The 21,104-nt window shown below is 33.8% G+C and overlaps 3 protein-coding genes across 4 annotated transcripts in view; 1 reads left to right on the top strand and 2 right to left on the bottom strand.

Annotated features, from left to right (window-relative positions):
- The window catches only part of LOC140746232 (nardilysin), a 39,354-nt gene extending 38,859 nt beyond the window's left edge, over positions 1-495 (bottom strand). The window contains exon 1 of the mRNA XM_073078291.1: positions 234-495. Within this exon, the coding sequence (XP_072934392.1) occupies positions 234-460 (227 nt within the window). The 5' untranslated portion in view covers positions 461-495. The remainder of the gene's footprint in view (positions 1-233) is intronic.
- A 1,126-nt stretch (positions 496-1,621) lies between these two features.
- Sas-4 (spindle assembly abnormal 4) lies at positions 1,622-6,241 on the top strand. Its single transcript, XM_073078290.1, has 3 exons — positions 1,622-4,981; positions 5,425-5,629; positions 6,031-6,241. Exons 1-3 carry the CDS (start codon positions 1,725-1,727, stop codon positions 6,160-6,162), a joined length of 3,594 nt encoding a protein of 1,197 aa, XP_072934391.1. The 5' UTR covers positions 1,622-1,724; the 3' UTR covers positions 6,163-6,241.
- A 391-nt stretch (positions 6,242-6,632) lies between these two features.
- Positions 6,633-20,971, bottom strand: mRpL44 (mitochondrial ribosomal protein L44). Of its 2 annotated transcripts, XM_073078289.1 has the most exons (17): positions 20,885-20,971; positions 20,573-20,799; positions 19,782-20,397; positions 19,628-19,700; positions 18,466-19,423; positions 18,305-18,381; positions 17,729-17,829; positions 17,500-17,606; positions 17,306-17,364; positions 16,245-16,927; positions 15,424-15,680; positions 14,983-14,992; positions 13,999-14,286; positions 13,354-13,514; positions 8,257-8,383; positions 7,446-7,619; positions 6,633-6,855 (listed from the first exon to the last, which is right to left on the bottom strand). In XM_073078289.1, exons 1-17 carry the CDS (start codon positions 20,895-20,897, stop codon positions 6,698-6,700), a joined length of 4,089 nt encoding a protein of 1,362 aa, XP_072934390.1. In that variant the 5' UTR covers positions 20,898-20,971; the 3' UTR covers positions 6,633-6,697. The 2 variants fall into 2 exon arrangements, with proteins under 2 accessions (XP_072934390.1, XP_072934389.1); XM_073078288.1 differs by lacking the exons at positions 6,633-6,855; positions 7,446-7,619; positions 8,257-8,383; positions 13,354-13,514; positions 13,999-14,286 and having other exon boundaries at positions 14,892-15,101.
- Between the last annotated feature and the right edge of the window lie 133 nt (positions 20,972-21,104).

The raw sequence follows: 21,104 nt of genomic DNA, 5'->3' as shown, positions 1-21,104 counted from the left end.
AAACAAATATGTTGTTTATTCACTTATTAGCTTCAAGCTTTCTTATCTCAGCAAATACTTTTATTTTATTTTTTAATTAAGAGTCAAACTATCACCAATGCTTTAATGCAGTTTTAAATGGCCAATTTATAATTTGAATAAAAACTATAAATAAGATTATCGGTATTGACTTTAAATATTTTGTTTTTAATTTTTAATCACAAATCAACTTGAAAATCATAATGAATACTTACTTATAATGTTTTTTATCAGATATAGATTTTATAGGTTCAGGTAAAACCTCAACTTTCTCCTTCCTACTCGCCACAGATACTAACTGCCTGGGTTTATTAACTATTTTCACCTCTGGTTTAAATTTAGGGGCTTTATGAAAACTTCTCTTAGACATTATAACTTTTGTGCTTGTAACCTGCAGAGGAAAAGATGTTTTTTGAACAAGGCTGGACAAAAATTTTGACATTTATAAATGCGGAGTATTTGGGGTTGCCAGTATTTCATTAAATATTCCCACTATACAGTATGTTTTATAATACCTATTTAAAATCCTTAGATTGTGAAAAAATGGACACTATTTTTTTTATAATATAGGAGTAGCAGACGAGAATGAAGTCCACCTGAAGGTAAGTGGCTACTGCCGCCCATGGACATCTGTAATCAACCCCAGATAGGATTAGATATTCCTACCTGAGGTCGGCCACAGATGCGCCGCTACCCATGAGGACTAAGCTGGAACGCCTCGGAAAAATCTGTCTCCCTTCACACCCTTCAAACCGGAACACAGCAGCGCCTAACACTGCTGTTATTAGGTAGAAATAGGTGTAGGTGTGGTGTATGTGTATTATCAGTACCTATTAAAATGGTACTAAGTTTATTTTATTAACAGCTAGTAAGCAGCAGATATTTTTTATTATATAATGATTCGATAGTTTGAAAGTTTAATTAATAATTACATTAAGTCCCATTGTAAGTTTGGTAATAGGAAGACGATTTCGTAGACCCTCTCGTTAATATCATGTATTTGATGATGTATTTCATTCATAATAATATATTTAACGAACGTTGGTGGAAATTTTTAAACTACCTAAAAAATATGATAAACTGTTTCGGTTTTTGTCTTGAAGTTGGGAATATAATAATGTATAAGAAGCTGGCAACATAATTTACATGAATTCCGTGGTGATGGGCAAAATGTCTGGTGACACAGACCAAATAAAGTCAAGTATTCTCGAATAGGTAGTCATATTCTCGAATCGGTTTAAGAAAACATTATGATGTAATCTAATATTGAAAGATTATTACTTGTGTAGCATTGCCTTAATAAGTGTTTTTTTTTAACTTATTATTGTCCTATGTAACAATGATTATTAACAAATTATACAATACACACATACATAGATAATATTATCTATACGGAGATTTATCGCTCAAGTCTCGACCTAATAAACAAAATATTATTAGGTTTACTAGTGTCAAAATAATAGGAAACTGCGATTCTTTTCTAACAATATCGATAAAAATGTTTTGGTGAAAGAAATCGAATCTCTGATCAAATGATTTTAGATCCATCCCTAGTGTCAAGTCCGTCGTCGCATTATGTCAATCAATGTGTCAAATTCAAATTTCAAAACATTCAAGTAAACTTCGTTACTACTTTGCAGTTTTTTATAGTTTTATTTTACTTTATTTATATAAATATGTTGATGTGAATAGTGGAATTACCGACAATGGATCAATCGTATTCTGAGAGTGATGTTTCTTTATCTCCGTCGAAGATATTCGAACGCTTACAAATGTTACGACAGCTACAAATAATGCAGCGCGGGAAGCTACAGAAACACCGTCTACAATATCAGGACTCGCCCGAAAGTTCGAGTGTTACAGAAATCGTGAGCCATTTCAGTAATAGCACCAGTTACAACACATTTCGTAGCTTGCTCCAGTCCTCGCAAGCTACTGATCAAAATTCATGTCTTGACGGAGATATTTCGACACGAAAACATGTTCAAGACTACATTGAAGGTGTGTCTGTATTGAACCTGTCTCAGGAATCAGAGTTTATTACCAATTCTCCGGTCTCGTCCAGAAGTGTTGTTTCAACTCAAACCAGAAGCGGTCCCGTGACAGATAAATCGGATAATTCTGTACCTAATGGACAAAATAAATTGTCTGTTGTCAAAAAACAAATATCTTTAGATGAAATGCCGATATTGTCACCCAGAAAAGACTTTGAAGAGCTCATTATAGAAAAACTGAAAACTGATAAAAGTACTAAGAGTCAAGTTCCTAAAATCCAACAGAACCTTTCCAAAACGAAGAAGCCATTTTTGAAACGAGGTGAAGGCATGATGCGCTTTGGTATTCGGAAAAATGATTTAGTTATTCAAAACACAAAAGCTTTACCATGGAGAAAATCCTGTAAGACAGTAAAAGAACAAACAACAAAAAAGGATGTTAAAAATCCTGTTGTAAATACAAATAAAATTAATAAACAAGTGGATGTACAAATTGTTGTAACTAAACCTAAAGAAATGTCACCACCTCGGGAGAAGGAACCTAAAAATATAAATACCCAACCACAAGAAGTAGACGAACCAATACAAGAACAGAGTAAGCATAGTTGTAATCAAACAACTAGCTCCAATTCATCGGAAGTAAATAATAATAAAGTATTAAGTAACAGTAAGGGTTCAATTAATAAACCAACTTTTAATGCCCAAAGTACTTCAAAAGCAACACATCCTTTGAAAGCTACAAGGGGTCAAACATGGGCCTCTGTTCTAACAAAAGAACAAGATAATTTTCTTAGACAACTCAAACAGACAGAATATTACAAGAATTTTATATCTCCAGCAAAGAGCTCTGTTTCTGACACTAGTTGTAATGAAACACTTTCTAAACTGCGACAGGATCGAGAAGCAGCTGAGCAGAACATGTTTGAATTGCTGGAAAATAAAGTAACACATCAAAGTTTCAGCTTAGACAATTCATTCTTCAACCGTTTTCTGAAAAAGAACAATTTGGAATGTTCTGGAGAAAGCACACCTTTGGTATTTCAGAGGTGTCTATATGATAATCCTGATTTATTACATTTACATCCTGAAGGTCCTAATAGAAAGAGGAATGACAATTCTTGCAGTGATGCTGAAACTTGCAGTGATTATACAGAATGCAGTGAATCCTGCGTTTCTGTTTCAACTTGTTGTTCATGTAAAGGAAATGAGACATCACATGTAAATGAAAGTCAAAGGCTACATAATAAAAGAGGAGGAGGACAAAATGTTAAAAATAAGTCAGTTGAAGTAATGGAGGAAAAGAAATTAAAACAAAATGAAAAATGTCCAGATGACAATGTCAAATGTAGTGATGTTAACACTGCTGAAATGGCAGAAATGAACGCTAAATTAATTGCTACAAGTGAGCTTTTAAAGGATAGGCTCAGGGAACTAGAAGACGAAATAGAAACTTTCAGAAAAGAGAATGGAAATTTAACTAAAATGCGTGAAGAACTTGATGTAGAGAGACAGAAATTTTATGAAGAGAAAACATCTTTTGAACAAAAATACAATGAAGAAAAAATCTTATCGGAGTATTATTTAGCTGAAGAAAAAGAGAAGCTCAACAAACAAAAACAGGTGTATGATAGATATGTCAGAGAAATGAGAGGAAGACTTAGTAAAAAAGACAAAGATGAAGTTATTAGTTTGAAGAAAGAAATATCAGATCTTAAAGAGGAAATAAGAGACAAAGATGCAAAATCAACCACAATAACTGCAAGACTTCGTAATCAACTCAAAATGATGGAGAAAGAGAAAAAATCGTTACAGGAGGAAGTTGAAAAGCTAAAAAAAGAGAACAGAAGGATTCAACATAGTAATGATATAACGCGAAGATTAACGAATCTAAAATATCTGGAGCAAATAAATAAAAAGCTAGCCCATATATCCTCTAAGGAAGTACATTCAGAAGCTGATTTAGATAGTAATGTAAAATATAAAGCTTTTGAAATTGAAAGACAGAGTAGAAGTAAGAAAATCCAGCCTTTATCTAATACCAGGCGAAGAGCAAAAAGTGTACCCAACTTAAATGTGACTTCTCGATATGCTAAGTATTTCAGTCAAAAAGATTCTGTTAGTGATAAAGATAACAATAAATTCAAGCATGTGGAAGCAACGGTCGATTCTGATAGTGAAGATATGAATTTACAGAAGGAAGACGACAATGAAAGTCTAAATGGTTCTGATTTAAGTAACGAAAATGTTAGTGAAGATGAAAATAATCTAGAAAAGATTTATAATGAAAGATTTCAGTCAGTTCCTACAGTAAATAGAACAACTGGTAACCAGGAAACTTCCAAAATCAGTCCCAGACATTATGATGGATTTTTCATTCAAAAATCTAATTCTGTCACATCTTCAAAATCATTAAGTAAAATTTCATTATCTCCTTATCAAGCAAACTCCAGCGAATCAAGCGTCAATACCTCTAAATCTCCTGTTTCCATCCTGAGTCACAGATCCCATCATAGTTCTAAGTCACCGTTAAATTTAGGCAAAGATGCTGAAGAAAATGTTGTAAATAATAATGACAACCCATATGGAAATGATAGAGTTAAATCCCCTATTTCGATTCTTAGTAATCGGTCTTCTACTAGTCAGAGGTCAGTGACAGGGCTAAACAAAGAATTGTATTGTGATAAAAGGATGATACCGAGTCCAGAGCCATCTTCAAGTAGAAGTAGTATATCAAAAACAAAGTTGAATCCAACTGAAATTAGGAAACTCGATGGTTCGAGAGAGCTACGATTCCCGAATGGCAATGTTAAACACATATCGGCTGATGGAAAATACACCAAGTTTATTTATTACAATGGCGATGTTAAGGAGAATTTCTATGATGAGGGCAGGATTAAGTATTATTATGCTGAAACAAAGACTTATCATACAACACATCCAGATGGGTTAGAAGTATTGGAGTTCTCTGAGTAAGTTGCCTATCTTTTTGTAACTGAACAAGCATGTAATATAACAGATGGTAAAGTCATTGACGCCTATAGACATCAGTAATGAAATAGGGTTTAATTGTGGCCTGAATTCAATCACATAATTATATGTTGCTACCCCTAAGGACTATTAGAAGCAATGTGTAAGTGTTTGGCTTATTAATTTGATAAGTAAAATATTTCACTTATCATACATCTTTCAAGATTCGACACTGTTGTTTTATCAGAAAAATTTATGGCGCCCGTTTCTCCGGAGCCAAACTACATAAGATTCTACAAACATTAGAAACAAATTGGAAAAATAACGCTTAAGATCCTAATTTATCTTAAGAATACATTAGTTTAATAATAGCACACAATTACATTGATGATTTATATCCTGCAATTACCTTTTTTTGTATTATATCATTATTTTTTATATGTAGTGGGCAAGTAGAAAAACGTTACAAGGACGGTTCATCAGAGATTCGTCTCCCGAACGGCAGCGTGCGTTACTACGACCCGAAGAACGAGCACGTTCGCGAGGAGTGGCGGTTCCCCGACGGTGCCGTGCTCACCGTCTCCGCGGACGGTGAACAACGCATCGCCTTCAGTAACGGACAGGTCGAGGTGCATGCTAAGGACCGCAAGGTAATATACTTGATACCTATAAGCACTTAAAAATATAACTTTTCGTGACTTCACTGTCATAGCCATACCTTACCTTATAGATCTTATCTTATAGTGATTACACTGATTACGCGAATAATTTCAGCTCAGTCCTCAAAAGTAGCAAGTAATTTAATTGACTATAGTTAGGACTGCCGTTCTTTTTCATTTAAAGTGATTTCAAAAGTCCAATTACTATAAATGACTCACTCTTTTTAGTTATTCCGAATTTTGAATTTCATTAAATCGAAAAATCGATACCTAAAATAAAATATAACCGAATATTAGTTAGATCTCAACTTATGTTGTAATCGAAAATATGATATTTATGATAATTTTATTTTTAATTTAATAGATCGAGTAATGGATTTATTTTGTTTCAGTATCGTGAATTTCCAGATGGGACAGTAAAGATAGTTTATAACGACGGTACCTCAGAGACACGATATGCTTCGGGTAGAGTGCGAATTAAAAACGCTAATGGTGATCTATTGTTAGATAAAATAGGATCGTAATTATGAATTTATTAGTGGGTATTCCATCTGTGATTATTTAAGTGCCTTACCTACCTTTTCCTACTACTTGTAACATTAAATTATATTAGGACACGATGTTTATATTAGGACACAATACAAACAGTTTTTATATTGGAACTGCCTGTGAGGTTAAAGATTTTTCTCCTTTTTTTAGAAATAAAAGAGAAGAAATAACAAACTTTATAACTTAAAAGAAACTATGTTAACTTTTACAAGTTTCTTATACAGGTAAATTGACAATAAACTTTCCTTTTCTTGCCTCTCTGTTTTGTTTTACGTAAATTTTAAGTAAATTACTTTGATTTATTTATTGTTAAGTTTATATATTCAAAATACTTCCAGTTTGTTTATAATATTGTAAAAATTATGTATATTTCATTAATTATTTTATTTTTAATAAGTTCTATTATTGTGTCTTGTTATTATATATGAATTAAGTAAAAGATATGTCTCAATCATTATTTAATAAAGTTAATTACAAACTAATATGGTTCTTATTTTACTACATAAATGTTCAGCTTGCTGAAATTTGATATCTGGCATCTGAAGTAGCCTTTGGTATTCCTTGTAATTTAAAATTAATAGGAGCCATGTGATCTTCAGTACCGAAAATCTTTTTAAGAGCTTCCCTTGCAGCCATTTCCTTAGCAGTTGCTACTGATTCACCAAAACCTGTAACAAAGTGATTAAATTATGGGTTGGATTGATTGAATAAGGTGTTCTGGGTACAGAAAGTGCTTATTTCCTTTGAGGCTTAATATATAAAAGTGAGTTGGCCTCAAATGTGTTTTTATATTAATCTATATAGTCCGTTCTGAAGCTGTTGTGAGCAGGTTTAATCATACAATTTGCTATGGCGACGCGATACATTTCTATATTCAGAGTGGACTAGCAGTTTTATGCAAACTATAACAGGATTGTGGAGTTACTCCAGACCTCTAGTTATATGTACCAATCTATATGTCTAGTTATGGGATAAAAAAAAGGGTTTCCGGCACGTGTTCTGAGTACCAATTGGGGAGCTCAAAGTCGTCTGTTTAGCATTAATTGTTGTTGTTATTTTTTCTGCTAAGATCTAAAATTATGTTTCTTGGTAGGTATATAAAATTAAAATACTTCAGTGTGACGATTATGTATGCTATTCCTGCACTGCACTGCACATCTTTTCAAATTCAGTAAAGCAGGAGGCATAGTAAAAAACAAAATTAATATTTTCTGCACGGTTAAAGATTAGGTAATATATTACTAATAAAAATAGTAACCTGATGACAACATTTTCTTGTCTATGTACAGGCCAACCCTGTAGCAAGCCAGTATTGTGTTCTTCCCAACTTCGCCTATCAACCGGGGCTCTATTACAGTGTTGTCCTTAGACAACAGTCCTGTCAGCATTGTCCATGGGTCTTCAATATTCCAGTATTCATTTACGTCTTTTCCTGGAAGTATAAAAAAAACTATGAGAATTTAAGACAATATCAGTTTTGTCCCAACATTACCAATAGTGCACTGATGTAATATTATTAATGAACATCATAACTCATTACTGTCCCACTGCTGGGCATAGGTCTCCTCTCAGAATGAGAAGGAATAGGCCATAGTGCACCGCGCTGGCCAAGTGAAATTGGTAGACATACCTTTGAAAAAATTTTTTTTTTAATTTTTCATGATGGCAGCTTTCCTCACAATTTTTTCCTTTACCGTTTAAGCAAGTGATAATGAACTTCTAATATGCACATAACTTTGAAAAATCAGAGGTAACTGGGATTTGAACCTCCGAACCCTTATTAATGAATCTACCTTCACAACCATTCAGCTATTTAAAAGCTCAGTTTTCACATAGTGTAAAGCAATTTAAATATTACTTGTACGTCCACCATTATGTTATCAGCTAAGTAAGCAACTACAATGCTATACTTACATATGAAAATAGTTACATCCTACTAATTAAATTATTGAATTGAAGGTTAATCAACAATTTTATGAATATGCAACAAGTACTTGGTAAAACATCAATTATTATAAATTATATAACAAAGTATTAGCTACCTTCTGACTATATCTAAAATATCTCACCTTGCAACTGTGTTATAAGGAAGTCCCTGATGAAATGAGCCGCCCTCTCTTCCCCCGATGATTGTATCAGGCATCCTACTACTGCTTTGAATGTGTTTGCTAAAATATAGTTATCCACGGGGTATTCCTGAAATATAAGGGATATCGTTATTACCTATTGTTTATTTTTAAGGTTCTATATCCAAAACTGTCCGTCTGTCACAGGGCTCATCTCCTAAACCGTAATAGTTAGACACTTGAATTTTTTACAGAGTATGTATAACAGTGGTGAGTCAACAACAAGTACTACAAAACTAAAATAAATATCTTCAAAATAAGTGGAAGTCACTGTACAAAAAAATGCAATTTTTTAGCATTTTTCCTGGTTTCTATAAACATCATACATAGTTTAAATTTTAAGCCCTATGCCACCACACGCGTCGCAGGTTGCGGATAGCGAAACGGTCTACAGATATGTAGACTAGCTGCCTTGAGCAGTCGCGGACAAAGGGCGGTCCTCCAGGAGGGGTGCTGGGGATACTCATGGCGGAGCATCCTCTATAAAAAGGCGCTAAACCCAATGATTGGGGGATGACAGTGGCGAGCAGGAGCCGCCACTATAATATAAGCTCGGACCCGGGGAGACTTGGCCTCGTTAGCCTTGGATGGCAACCAGTCTAAGAGAAGGCAACTCTGAAATCAAACCAACGTACTACCTTGTGCGAAGATGTTGGCTCATCAAAGGTTAGGCAGTGCATCCGATACATGCACAAATTAACTAATATGGAAGCAAAATTAAAACAGAATCTACCCCAGGGGGGTACCAGCCGTGCTGGAGAATCCCCCCCTGAGCTCTGCTCAGGCTGCCCCACGGATTCTGGGGGGGGCAAAATTTTGCCGTCCCATGATGAACTGCTGAAGGAGAAAAAGAAATCACTCACTCAACAAGTTTTCCACTCAAGTATGTTTCACAGGACAAGATCCTCATCACTCAGTGACTCCTCAAAACACACAGAAATGGACAAAGACTGGGTACAAATTTCAAATAAACGACAGAGATCTAGCCCTGAATCACTTGGCCCTCAAAAACAAAGTAGACACAACCAATATTGGTTATCTCGACCCTCTCCGACACCAATTTCTAACAGGTTTGAAGTCCTTGACAGCGAACAGACCACAGAACCAAATGACTCAGTCACTACTCAACCTATGGACAAATCTCACAAACCTCCCCCTATTTACGTCGATAAGGTGAATAACATTCAACCATTAACGGACCTATTAGAAAGATGTGCAATCAACAACTATGAACTAAAAGTGCTCCGTGATGATCAAGTAAAAATCCAACCAAAAACGTCTGATACCTACACCACCATAGTAAAAGAGCTAGAAAGCAAAAATACCGAATTTTATACATACAAACCGAAACAAGACAGGAGTTTTAAAGTTGTGTTAAAAAATATACATCCCTCTACCAACATAGATGAGATAAAAGAAGCCCTAGAAAACCTTAACCACGAATGCACAAACGTCTGGAATATCAAACAAAGACAAACTAAAAAACCTCTACCAATGTTCATAGTGGAATTAAAACAGAAGGAAAATAACATGACCATATATGACATTAAATATCTGCTACACTGCAAAATAATATTCGAACCACCAAGACCAAAGCGTGAAATTCCCCAATGTGGAAACTGCCAGCAATATGGACATACAAAAACATACTGCAGGAGAAACCCAAAATGCATCAAGTGTGCAGGTGACCATTCATCAGCTGACTGCCCACGAAAAACAAAATCAAATAGTGTCAAGTGCGTTCTGTGTGAAGGCAACCACCCAGCTAATTATAAAGGATGCAGAGTATATAGAGAACTACAAAAGATTAAATTTCCGAAGTCCATTGACAAAGAAAAGAGACAATCACAATTTTCCAAAAAAACAAATCAAACAAATCACAAAATCGATACATCAAATAATACACACACTAACAAAGAGCAAAACGATACACCAACAAGGACTGACCCTATAAATAATCCCATAAACATTAACAACAATGATAACAATAATGACTTAAGAGAACTAGTAATTATTATAAAACAGATGATGCAGCAATTAACGACTATGACAAATTTAATCCTAAACCTAACGTCTAAACTGGCACCAATCTGGACTCCATGAAACTGGTACTCTGGAATGCTAATGGGCTGTCACAACATACCTTAGAGGTAAAAAATTACTTACAATTAAATCACATTGATATAATGTTGATCTCGGAAACTCATTTTACAAATAAGAACTACTTTAATTTGCAAGGTTATAAATTTTATCATACCACACACCCAGATGGTAAAGCACATGGTGGAAGCGCAGTAATAATTAAAAATAATATAAGGCATCATGTCATCAACAACTTCTGTACAGATAAGTTACAGGCTACAAACATTGTAATAGAAGACTGGTGTGGGCCAATTACAGTGTCTGCAGTCTATAGCCCCCCGAAACACGCCATGAAACAAGTAGATTACGAAGATTACTTTAACAAATTGGGACAAAGATTCATGGCTGGTGGGGATTTCAATGCAAAGCACACATTCTGGGGGTCTCGACTAATTACGCCAAAAGGTCGTCAATTATTATCCACTATTAACAAATTAAAACTTGGAGTCGTTTCAACTGGTGAACCAACGTATTGGCCAACAGACACAAAAAAGAAACCCGATCTTATTGACTTCTGCGTCACTAAAGGCTTTAACAAAACCAACTTTAGATGTACATCTAGCGCCGATCTGTCTTCTGACCACTCACCAGTTGAAATCATACTAAGCAGAAAAATTTCACAAACACAACCACCTTGCAGACTTCATTCTAGTAGGACAAATTGGGACTATTTCCGTGAACTAGTGGCTAACTCAATTAATGTCAATATTCCTCTGCAATCAGATGAGCACATTACAAACGCAGTAGAGCACTTCAATGATGTTATCCAGGAAGCAGCATGGGAAGCCACTCCTCCTCATCCAACAACACGTAATACACCACAATGCTCACGTTCTTGCCGACAACTATTAGCCGAGAAGCGTAAAGCTCGTAAACGCTGGCACATTACAAGATACCCGCGGGATAAAGCAACCTACAACAAACTCACGGCACAATTAAAGCGTCTATTAAGTGATAGTCGCAACGAAAGTTTTACCACATATCTTCAGCAATTAGATGCCAAACCTTCATCAGACTATTCGCTATGGAAAGCAACAAAAAATCTTAAACACCCGATCATCCACCATTCACCACTTCTTAGACCAAATAATACCTGGGCTACGACGGATGAGGACAAAGCACAAGTGTTCCTGGAACATCTCCATGGAGTCTTTACACCAAATCCTGACAATGGTTCAACAGTAATTGACATGGTCTCAAAATTTTTAAATCAAACACATCAATTAGAAAAACCAATTCAAAATTATAATAAACAAGAGATTAGATCTGCCATTAAAAAAATGGCCATAAAGAAAGCACCAGGATATGATTTGATAACACCAACTATCCTAAGAGAACTACCAGATGTAGGATTAACATATCTTACAAAATTATACAATGCCATCCTACGAAAACAATTCATACCGTTGCAGTGGAAAGTTGCGAAGATTATTATGATCCCGAAACCGGGTAAAAGTCCTGAAGATCCTAAGTCCTATCGCCCCATCAGTCTACTTCCTACCCTTTCCAAATTGATGGAATCCCTGTTTTTAAGCAGGCTAAATCCAATCATCCAAGAATCACACCTGATACCAGACCATCAGTTCGGCTTCAGACAAAGTCACGGTACAATTGAACAAATCCACAGACTTATCGAAAACATCTCTTTGACCTTTGAAAACAAAGGTTACTGCACATCTGCTTTCTTGGACATATCACAAGCGTTTGACAGAGTTTGGCATGAAGGACTTTTGTATAAAATCAAAAAGACTCTGCCAAACAACTTTTATGGCTTCATTAGATCGTATCTCACTGACAGACATTTCTTTGTATGCCAGGGAGAAGCAATTACTGAACTTAGAGATATTCAGGCAGGAGTGCCACAGGGTAGTGTAATGGGTCCCACACTATACCTCCTGTACACTGCAGATTTACCAATTTCTAATAATGTTGTCATGGGAACATTTGCTGACGATACAGCCATCATGGCCTCAGATGTCTCTCCGCATCACGCATCCAATAAACTGCAAGTCAGCCTAAATAAAATAGCAGGTTGGCTCAAGGACTGGCGCATTAAGGCAAATGAATCCAAATCTGTACAGGTTACATTTACGACTCGCAGAGAGACCTGTCCACCTGTAACTATAAATGGTGTCCAAATTCCACAATCTAATGAAGCTAAATATCTTGGCATGTATCTCGATAGACGTTTAACCTGGAGAAAACACATCTATACAAAGCGCCTAGCATTAGGACAGCAGGTCAGAAAAATGTATTGGCTGATCAATAAAAATAGTCAACTCTCAATGGAGAACAAGTTGCTCCTTTACAAAACCATAATCAAACCAATATGGACCTATGGAATTCAGCTGTGGGGAACAGCAGCCAACTCCAACTTGGAAATACTTCAAAGATTTCAATCTAAACTATTAAGAATGATAGTAAACGCACCTTGGTACATAACAAACGCAAGACTCCACCGAGAACTGGGCATTAGAACCATTAAGGAAGAAATAAGGGACAAAACATCAACATATAAACTTAAGATAATAAACCATCCAAAAACATTAGCATCCCATCTTATGGATGACATATTTCCAAGCACCAGAAGACTTAAAAAAAGAGTAGTCCAGGACCTACTCAAATGAGATTTAAGAGGGCATGTCACAGGACCTGTGCCTCGCACAATACCACCCGCTCTAAAGATTGCTGAATGTCCATAGGGACAGATTGCAATATCACCTGGTTTAAAAAAAAAAAAAAAAAAAAAAATTTTAACAATTTCTTTACTTCTATGCCTGTTATGTTATCTATTAAAAAACATAAAAAATATATTGAATTTTGGTTGTATAGAACTCACCTTGTGCAAGTTCTCACATTTGGTATTTTTTTTTTGTATAAGTTAAAACCAGAACTTACCGAAGCTAGAATAATATCCTTAGTTCCAAGATGTAAGCTAACATGACTCAAGATTTCTTCACTCATAAGATGATTTCGTACACCCCGGATGCCCTCAAGTGGGAACTTTGGTAGCACTGCTTCCAAGTACCTTTGTATGTATTCTTCCATAAACTTCTCTCCTGTTTAAAAAAGTTTGTTTTACATGTTTTACTAATTTTGCCCGAAAATGATGTAAATAATAAAATGATTGGACAAATCTTATATAAGAGTGATTTCACACCTATTTTACAATAAAAATAATAAAATCATTTATTCGCAGAGGTTGTAGCCACATGCACACATAAATAAAAAAAAACACAATTATATAAAAGTAGATATATATTATGTATATTTTAGTTAAGCGCTCCGTAGCAGGATGTGGTAAGAAAACTAAGAGTCATTTTCTAAAGCACAACATAGTTCTCAAGGATAGTAAAACATTTGAGGCCAAAAGGCGGCCGGCTGACATAACTGAGGGTAGGAATCCGATCTTATTTGGGATTGACTACAGATGTCCATGAACGTCAGAAGCCACTTACAATCATGTAGATTGCATGCTTAATTGTGTGTAACATTTATATAATAAAATAAAACTTCCTTTAAATTTTACTAACAAAGACCTACCTTCCACAGCAAGATCTCTGTTATCTTTCATTTTGATATCGAACTCCATTTCCTTTTGCTTCATCTCCTCTTTGATGACATACGATCGATCTGTAAATGCTTGTAAAAGCAAATCCGAATCAAACTCTTCGTGAAGACGCATCCCAAACGCGTATAGCTCTGCTTCCAAATTCCATTCTAAAAATGTATTCCTTGGGTTTGTTTTCTTCCCGCCGAGTTTGTCTTCTCGTCTTTTGAATTCCTTTAATGTAGGCGCTACCCATCGGTGAATCTTTTGACCTGAAAAAACATTTCATAATGTAGTTTAAGTACTGATTAAGGATAGTAAAGTATCCAAGGAAATACATACTTTGTGAAGTAAGGGACACATTAGTAACAATTTTTGAAAAAATAGGGACACAACGTCTGAAAAATGCCATTTTATTTAATAAAATAGATTAAATGCACAAAACTAAACATAACATTTTCAATCATATGACAAATGACAGTTGTCAAAAAATTGAGGTTATATTAAGTTTTTTAATGAAATCAAAAACAATCTTTATATGCAGCCGTTACTCTCTATTTGTATTTATTATATTTTACACAATATTTATAGATTTAAGTGTGATTTGGATCTTTGAAATAATTACCGCTTAAAATCATATTTTTAAGGACTAATCGTTTTTATGAATTTTATGACAATCGCGGCGGGATCGAACGCAGTTGATAGATGGTTTAAGCGACTAATTTGTTTGTGTTGCCATGTTGAGAGCATACGAACATAAATATAAGATTTTATAAGAAAAATTATAATTTGATGCAACCTTAAAAAACGAATAAAAGAAGTTATAATGATAGCAGAAATGACCACTATATTACTAAAATTCTATTTTAAAATAAAAAAAACTAAATCAAAACAATAATTTTAATAAAAACATATTAAGTAAATACACAAAACATACACTTTACAAAAGATATTTTTCTTATCGACCTTTGAAATTCGTGAGAAATCCTCTCACAGAACTAAAGAACCCTCTCTTCATTCTTGCAACTGGGTATATGGTGTGGTTGCTATAGAAGGATGCCGAAGTATCGTACAGAGAAGATGTTATATCTATAGCCTGAAAAATGACCCCCGATAATTTAGGACTTAATTTATTTATTTGCAGAATATCTACACCTAATTCTACCTAGTACCTTGTAATAGTGATATTATTGTTTTGAGACATATTAGCGTTTATCATATTTGTCAGAGAAATCCAATACACCAAAATGATCTATTGGTTTAATACTAAAACCATAATGCAACTTTAAAATACAAGTGATAGAAGACATATTTTTTTATCAAGGATTACATTATTTTATTACATAAATTATAATTCTTAATTCTGTCACTTTTATTTTAAAGGTGTTATATACTTATGAATGATCAATATTTCTTACGGCAAGAGATGTGCTTATATGGTACGAGTCAAATGAACTCATCACGCTGGGTTCGTAGCGGCGGGCGGATGGCAAAATTCCCTCCGATATTTTGTCCGTCCTCATGACCAAACATGACATGAGTCTTCTGAAAAATGGCTTCTTCGGCTTTTCATCATGCGGGTATACAGTGTACTTGTTTTCTGAACGGTTGTCTGCATCAGAGTAAAGCGAAAATGCGGACGTGCCTAGATTCGGCGTAGGGGATTTTTTATGACCTGGAATGTTTCAAATAGGGTGTTAGATAATATAGAAGTAGTAAACGAGGAAGCAGTCCATTATGTATGTGGCTAATACCGCTCACCGACATCTGTAATCAACGTCAGATAACATTTGAGTCCTACCTGATGTCAGTCATAGATGCGTAAAGCTAATATTACATTATAATAGGCACGTTCATATATTTTCACAAATTAGTATTTACAAGGTTTTATTACTGTTGAATTTATGGCTACCATAAGTATCATTGGACGTTGTAACGTGCGAAACAAGGAGACTTAAGACGTATGTTAAGGGTTGTTTATGGCTAAATCAATCAGGGTTTACCGGACAAAGTAGAGTAAATCTCGATGTCTATGATATTTTTTCATTATTTTGTCATAATATGAATTATGATAAATTCAGTTATCCATCAGGTCCATCACCCATCAGTCAAGTTCAAATTTTACAATTTTATGTAGACAAAAATTGTCAAATGTAGAACTTTGGTAAACAAGAATTGGTTAAGACTAACTACTAAAATGGGATGTATTCTAAAATTACAAGCAAGATTAATCTAATACCTTTAAAAATAGTATGAATGGAATGACAATCTTTTTTTCTGGGGCTGTATAAAAGGGATTCAGGCGCACGACTTCCCAAATTACTGGATGAAAACGTGACATGTTTCATGTGCGCCATACTGCCGTAGCGAACCTCCGTGGAGGATACTACCTGTCTTGGACTTGGTTTTACAAAAGTCTTCACATTATCTTCGCCTTTCATGTCCTTTTCGACAGAATATAATACGACTAACGGTTCTTTTTCTTTTTCAACACCCTTGTCCACACTTTCATGGTGCAAATCATGTTTTGCTTGTACAAATTTATGGGTCTTTTCGCTAGAGATTTGTTGTTTCCTCGTCTTACGGACTTCTCCAATTGATATAACGCTACATTTTTTTGAGTTATAAACTTTACGTCTTTCTTGGTTGCTTTTGTTGGAGAGTTTTTTCTGAATAGTTTTCTTAACTTTGTCATATTGTTTCCGGGACAACATAATGGGTTTTTGATTTGTGAATTGATCTACTTGCAAGAACACCTGGATGTTGCGATTAAGTACCATCTGCTGATACGAAAACACAGTGCTCTGATCATATTGAGTGGATGTCGTTACTAATTTTGGTTTTTCAGCTATTTTTTTCTTATCTGTAGCGTCATTAACTAGGTAATTATATTGATGTGATACTGATGTTCTACTTTCTCCGCTAGAAAAAAATATAATGATGTAGATAACTTGAACTACTAACGTATAATCTTAATAGGTTTATGTATATATCTGTTTCTATTGGTAAAAATAATCTTCTGATGTATCGTTTACTTTTTATGATAAATATTGAATTAGAAACATTAATAATTAATTGATTTTTGTAGCTACTTTGTGGGTTTTATAAATAAATAATAACGTTATCGATTTGTAATTAGAATACCAGAATCTATTAAACCAATTATTTGGGTTAATTGCAAGCATGGTAAGTGATTTTTACCATCATAGAAAGTTGGACTAATCTGTTTCTTAAAGAGACACAAATATTGTATTATGAAATATCGCAATTATATAACACTTAAGTAATAAAAAAAATAACCGATTCTTAGGGTAAAAGTCACTCCGTAGTTCTTGGTCGATGAATTCGGAGAAAATATCCTAAAAAAAAACAAATTTACAAAAAAGTAAAATAAAAGAATGTTCTTCAATGGGCAGAAAGTAAAATGCACTCCAAAGTAATTCTCATAATAAAATTTTGTTAGTAAGTAAGTTACAATGTACATTTCTTTTTACCTGGGTGATTTTCTCTCGAAGATGTTCGATGCCAAGCAATTCTCTTATTTGTTGGTCTCGTTCAGCAGGGTTTGGAACGCAGCATTTATCTCCACGATAATGTTTTACTAGTACAATATAAAACAGAGGAGGTTCACATTACGAAAACCATTATCTACTTAAATTAGGGTCGTTTATTTATTATATATCATATATATTTATATAATTTAATTTTGGTAATATTACCCACCAAAAATATCATTGTCGTCTCCATCCGCTTTTTTCGATTTAAGTATAATTTTATTAGCCGGTTGAATACTTTGTTTGCGTGGGGAATTACCTCCTTCTCGCCTGTAATTAAGAGTATTATCCATTATCTTAATTAAACAAACGTTACCTAAGTTATGATTATAACAATATGATGATATAATTTTATGGTTAATATTAGTTGAAAGTAAACCATTTGAACTACTAAAGCACACGTTATTTTACATACATGAAATAGGTGAGTATTTAAAACAAAAAATAGGATATATTATAAGTTGTCAGCGTCTTAGCTAGAGACTGACCGGAGATGTGCCTTCCAGTGCTGCGACGTTCAGGGGGGCGCATTTTGACGACCACGTAAAAAAAATATCTATGCAATTTGTATGTATACTTACGTAGTCAGCGTAAAAAATAGGTTGTCCTACGAGGATTACATAATAACATGTAAAAATATTTTTTATTCTTTAAAAAAAATTTCATAAACGAAAATATTTCAGTTTTATGTGTATTGAATATACATATGTATATTAGGATAAATAATTATAAAATATTTATATACCAATGATTTATTTCCAGACTGTCTCGTATTTTTAATCGTGATGATTTTTTATCTAGAGCCTCGGAGTTATTCAATTGCTGCAAACATAATTATGCATTTGAGATAATAACTCATATTTATTCAAATAAACAAGTACGAAAGTAATTTAAGACTTTGTTTACCTTATCGTGCTTTTTGTTATTACACATTGTTTGCTTCCTAGGTTTTGTAATTTTTGGTAACATGAGAAAATTATCCACAGAATCTCCACTATTGTAATTGTACTCCTTACTTTTCAAGTCAGATGGCATTTTAGTTTGTGGTTTGACCAATCTTTGCACACTTAAATCAGTATTTAATTTATCTTGAAGAAATAACACACGATATCTTTCGGTGTCACCGTCGATGTTAATCGTCACCTTAGAAGCATCATTCCTTGGTTTATGTCCCAGTTTTTTAATTAAATCCTTTCCAGTTACAGGAGAAAGAAATTTTCTCGTGTAATTGTCAACTATAGCTTTCTTGATTTTTCTTTTATCAGTATTAGTCCTTTCTTGACAAATTTTGAATGGATCTACTTTAGATGTGTGTGCAGCGTTTACAATAATTGAATTTCGATTTGCTTTGTCCTTTTGGGGAATTAGTTTATTGAGCGACATTTTACTGTTAGGACTTTCCTTTTTAGCTGTTTTATGACCTTTTTGGTTTATTAATTTATTGTCGCTTTTATCTTTGCTAATGACCTTGCGTGCAGGAGAGGGCGATCTACTTCCGAGGGACTTAATCGTATTCGTGTTGACGTTTGTAGTTTCCATTTTCTGTCTATTAGATGGTTTTTTGCTGATATTATTTCGAGCATCAGGCTTAGTATTTTTAGACGATTCAATTCGTTTAATTTGGATGAGGTCATCTAAATACTTTACATCATCCATTTTATCTTTTGTTGGATAAACAGATATAACGATTAAAGGATTTTTTCGTTCTATTGATTCATCAATTTCACATCGACTAAATGTAGTTGCAGCGTCCGTAACGTTGTTACAGTTGCATTGAACGGTTTTATTACTGATTGTTGTGTTATTTACAGCATCTCTCTCTAAACTCGTAGTGAAGTTTGCTTGGGTTGCTTTTGTTAATTTGCTACAACAATAGATCATAATATATATGTTTACTATTTGGATAAAATTAAGTGTCTTAAACACTTTATTTTTATAAGTAAAATTATGTTCAAGAAATAAACATCTAAAAAATATAGGAATGTATTTTAAATATCGATTAATTGTCTTCGATACCGATACAACTGTACTACCCTTCACATAAATATATGCATATATATACACTTACATATTTCCATTATTATTTTCAAACTGTTCAATGGGAGCAGCGGCTACACTTTTTCGTCTAAACTGAGTTTCGACTGAAACGAAAATTAAATTAGGTACCTATTATAATAATTATTTAATTTGATTAAGTTTCCTTATTATATGCTACGACTTACTTGGTTTATTATTAACGGTTGCTGCGCAGTTTAAAATATATTGGTCATTATTATCAATACCAAGACGACCAACAATAGTTACGCGATTTTTTCGAGAATTCATGTCATTTAATACTGTATTCACAGTGCTGTCACACGTACATCCTTGTCCTACAGTGTTATTTTTTCGACCACCCTTTGGTGAGACTTGCCCATTATTAACCCAATTTAGATTTTCCTTTCTACTTTTCCGCTCCATGTTTAGAGAGTTTAATATGCGTTTTGTGTACGTAATATGACTTACAGATTTCTCATGTTTAGTATTTTTAGTATTTGTAGGTTTAAATAAATTTGCGCTGCTAGTTTCTCTTATATCGTGAATACCTTGATGATTCCGAATCATACATATATTGTTGTCTTGCCTACAATTGTCTGTATTTGAAATTGTTTCCTGTATCTGTTTTGCAATTCGTTTGCGTTTCAGAAACGCTTTCGAAGTCTGAGTTTCAGCTGATGTTGGCACCACGGTTATTTTTATTACAGGATTATTTTTTGGGATCTTCTGATTTTTTACTTTTGTCCGAAACGGATTTTTCTTCTGTGACTGATTTAATATAGAAAATTGTTCAAGAAGGAGCTAAAACCAAAGAGTTAAAATTAAAATTGTATATTTGTGTGAAATTTCCTATTTTATACGTGTTGCTTATTTAGATGATAATATTCTATGCCTTCTCCAAGTATGGGGAGAATTGCATGCCCAATTGGTTATTAAAAGAGTGTTGCTGCTTTAAACAAATTAAATATATGGGTACCTTATTCGTAATTGTCTTTAGTACTAAAGATGAGGATGTCCGAACATCAGCGCTCAACCCTAAGGATGCTTCTCTGACACGTTTAGCAAGTTTGCTGCTTAAACTCCTCGTCCGTAGTCGCAGTGTATCATTATCATCATCAGATTCCTTACTAATTTTCCTCAGAAAATCACTTGTTATGTTTTTGTGTCTACTTTTTACCGGTGGAATAAGGTAATCCAATGTATCTACAGACAAAAATAAAAATATAAATAAAACAAAAAGAAAACAAGGAAGAAATAAAATGTATGTATATATGAACTTAAATCACACCGTAATTATACATATCTCTAATTTTGATTTTATTTATTCGTTATAATGTAAACACGCATTTGAAATTGCACGTCATTATTGTCAAATGATATAAATATCTATACTCTATGCTTATCATTTTATTTTTAATATTTTCTTAGTCTCTATTCGTCTATTGTCCACTAATAACATGTAACAATAATATGTAATTATTCACTTAATTTATTTCAAATATAATTAA

Source organism: Epargyreus clarus, unplaced genomic scaffold, assembly GCF_041222505.1.
Source record: "Epargyreus clarus isolate Ecla_fem2 unplaced genomic scaffold, WU_Ecla_fem_2.2 ptg000012l, whole genome shotgun sequence".
Lineage (NCBI taxonomy): Eukaryota > Metazoa > Arthropoda > Insecta > Lepidoptera > Hesperiidae > Epargyreus > Epargyreus clarus.
The sequence above is the reverse complement of the archived record's forward strand: the minus strand, read 5'-3'. Positions and strand labels throughout refer to the sequence as shown.

What these genes read in the sequence shown, in the direction of transcription:
- Sas-4 (XM_073078290.1), top strand. Translation starts at nt 1,725, where the DNA reads ATGGATCAATCGTATTCTGAGAGTGATGTTTCTTTATCTCCGTCGAAG. An exon ending in GAAGTATTGGAGTTCTCTGA is followed by an intron (nt 4,982 to 5,424) that starts GTAAGTTGCCTA and finishes TTTTATATGTAG; the next exon opens with TGGGCAAGTAGAAAAACGTT. An exon ending in TGCATGCTAAGGACCGCAAG is followed by an intron (nt 5,630 to 6,030) that starts GTAATATACTTG and finishes ATTTTGTTTCAG; the next exon opens with TATCGTGAATTTCCAGATGG.
- mRpL44 (XM_073078289.1), bottom strand. An exon ending in CAGAGATCTTGCTGTGGAAG is followed by an intron (nt 13,515 to 13,998) that starts GTAGGTCTTTGT and finishes TTTTTTAAACAG; the next exon opens with GAGAGAAGTTTATGGAAGAA. An exon ending in AGGATATTATTCTAGCTTCG is followed by an intron (nt 8,384 to 13,353) that starts GTAAGTTCTGGT and finishes CTTATATTTCAG; the next exon opens with GAATACCCCGTGGATAACTA.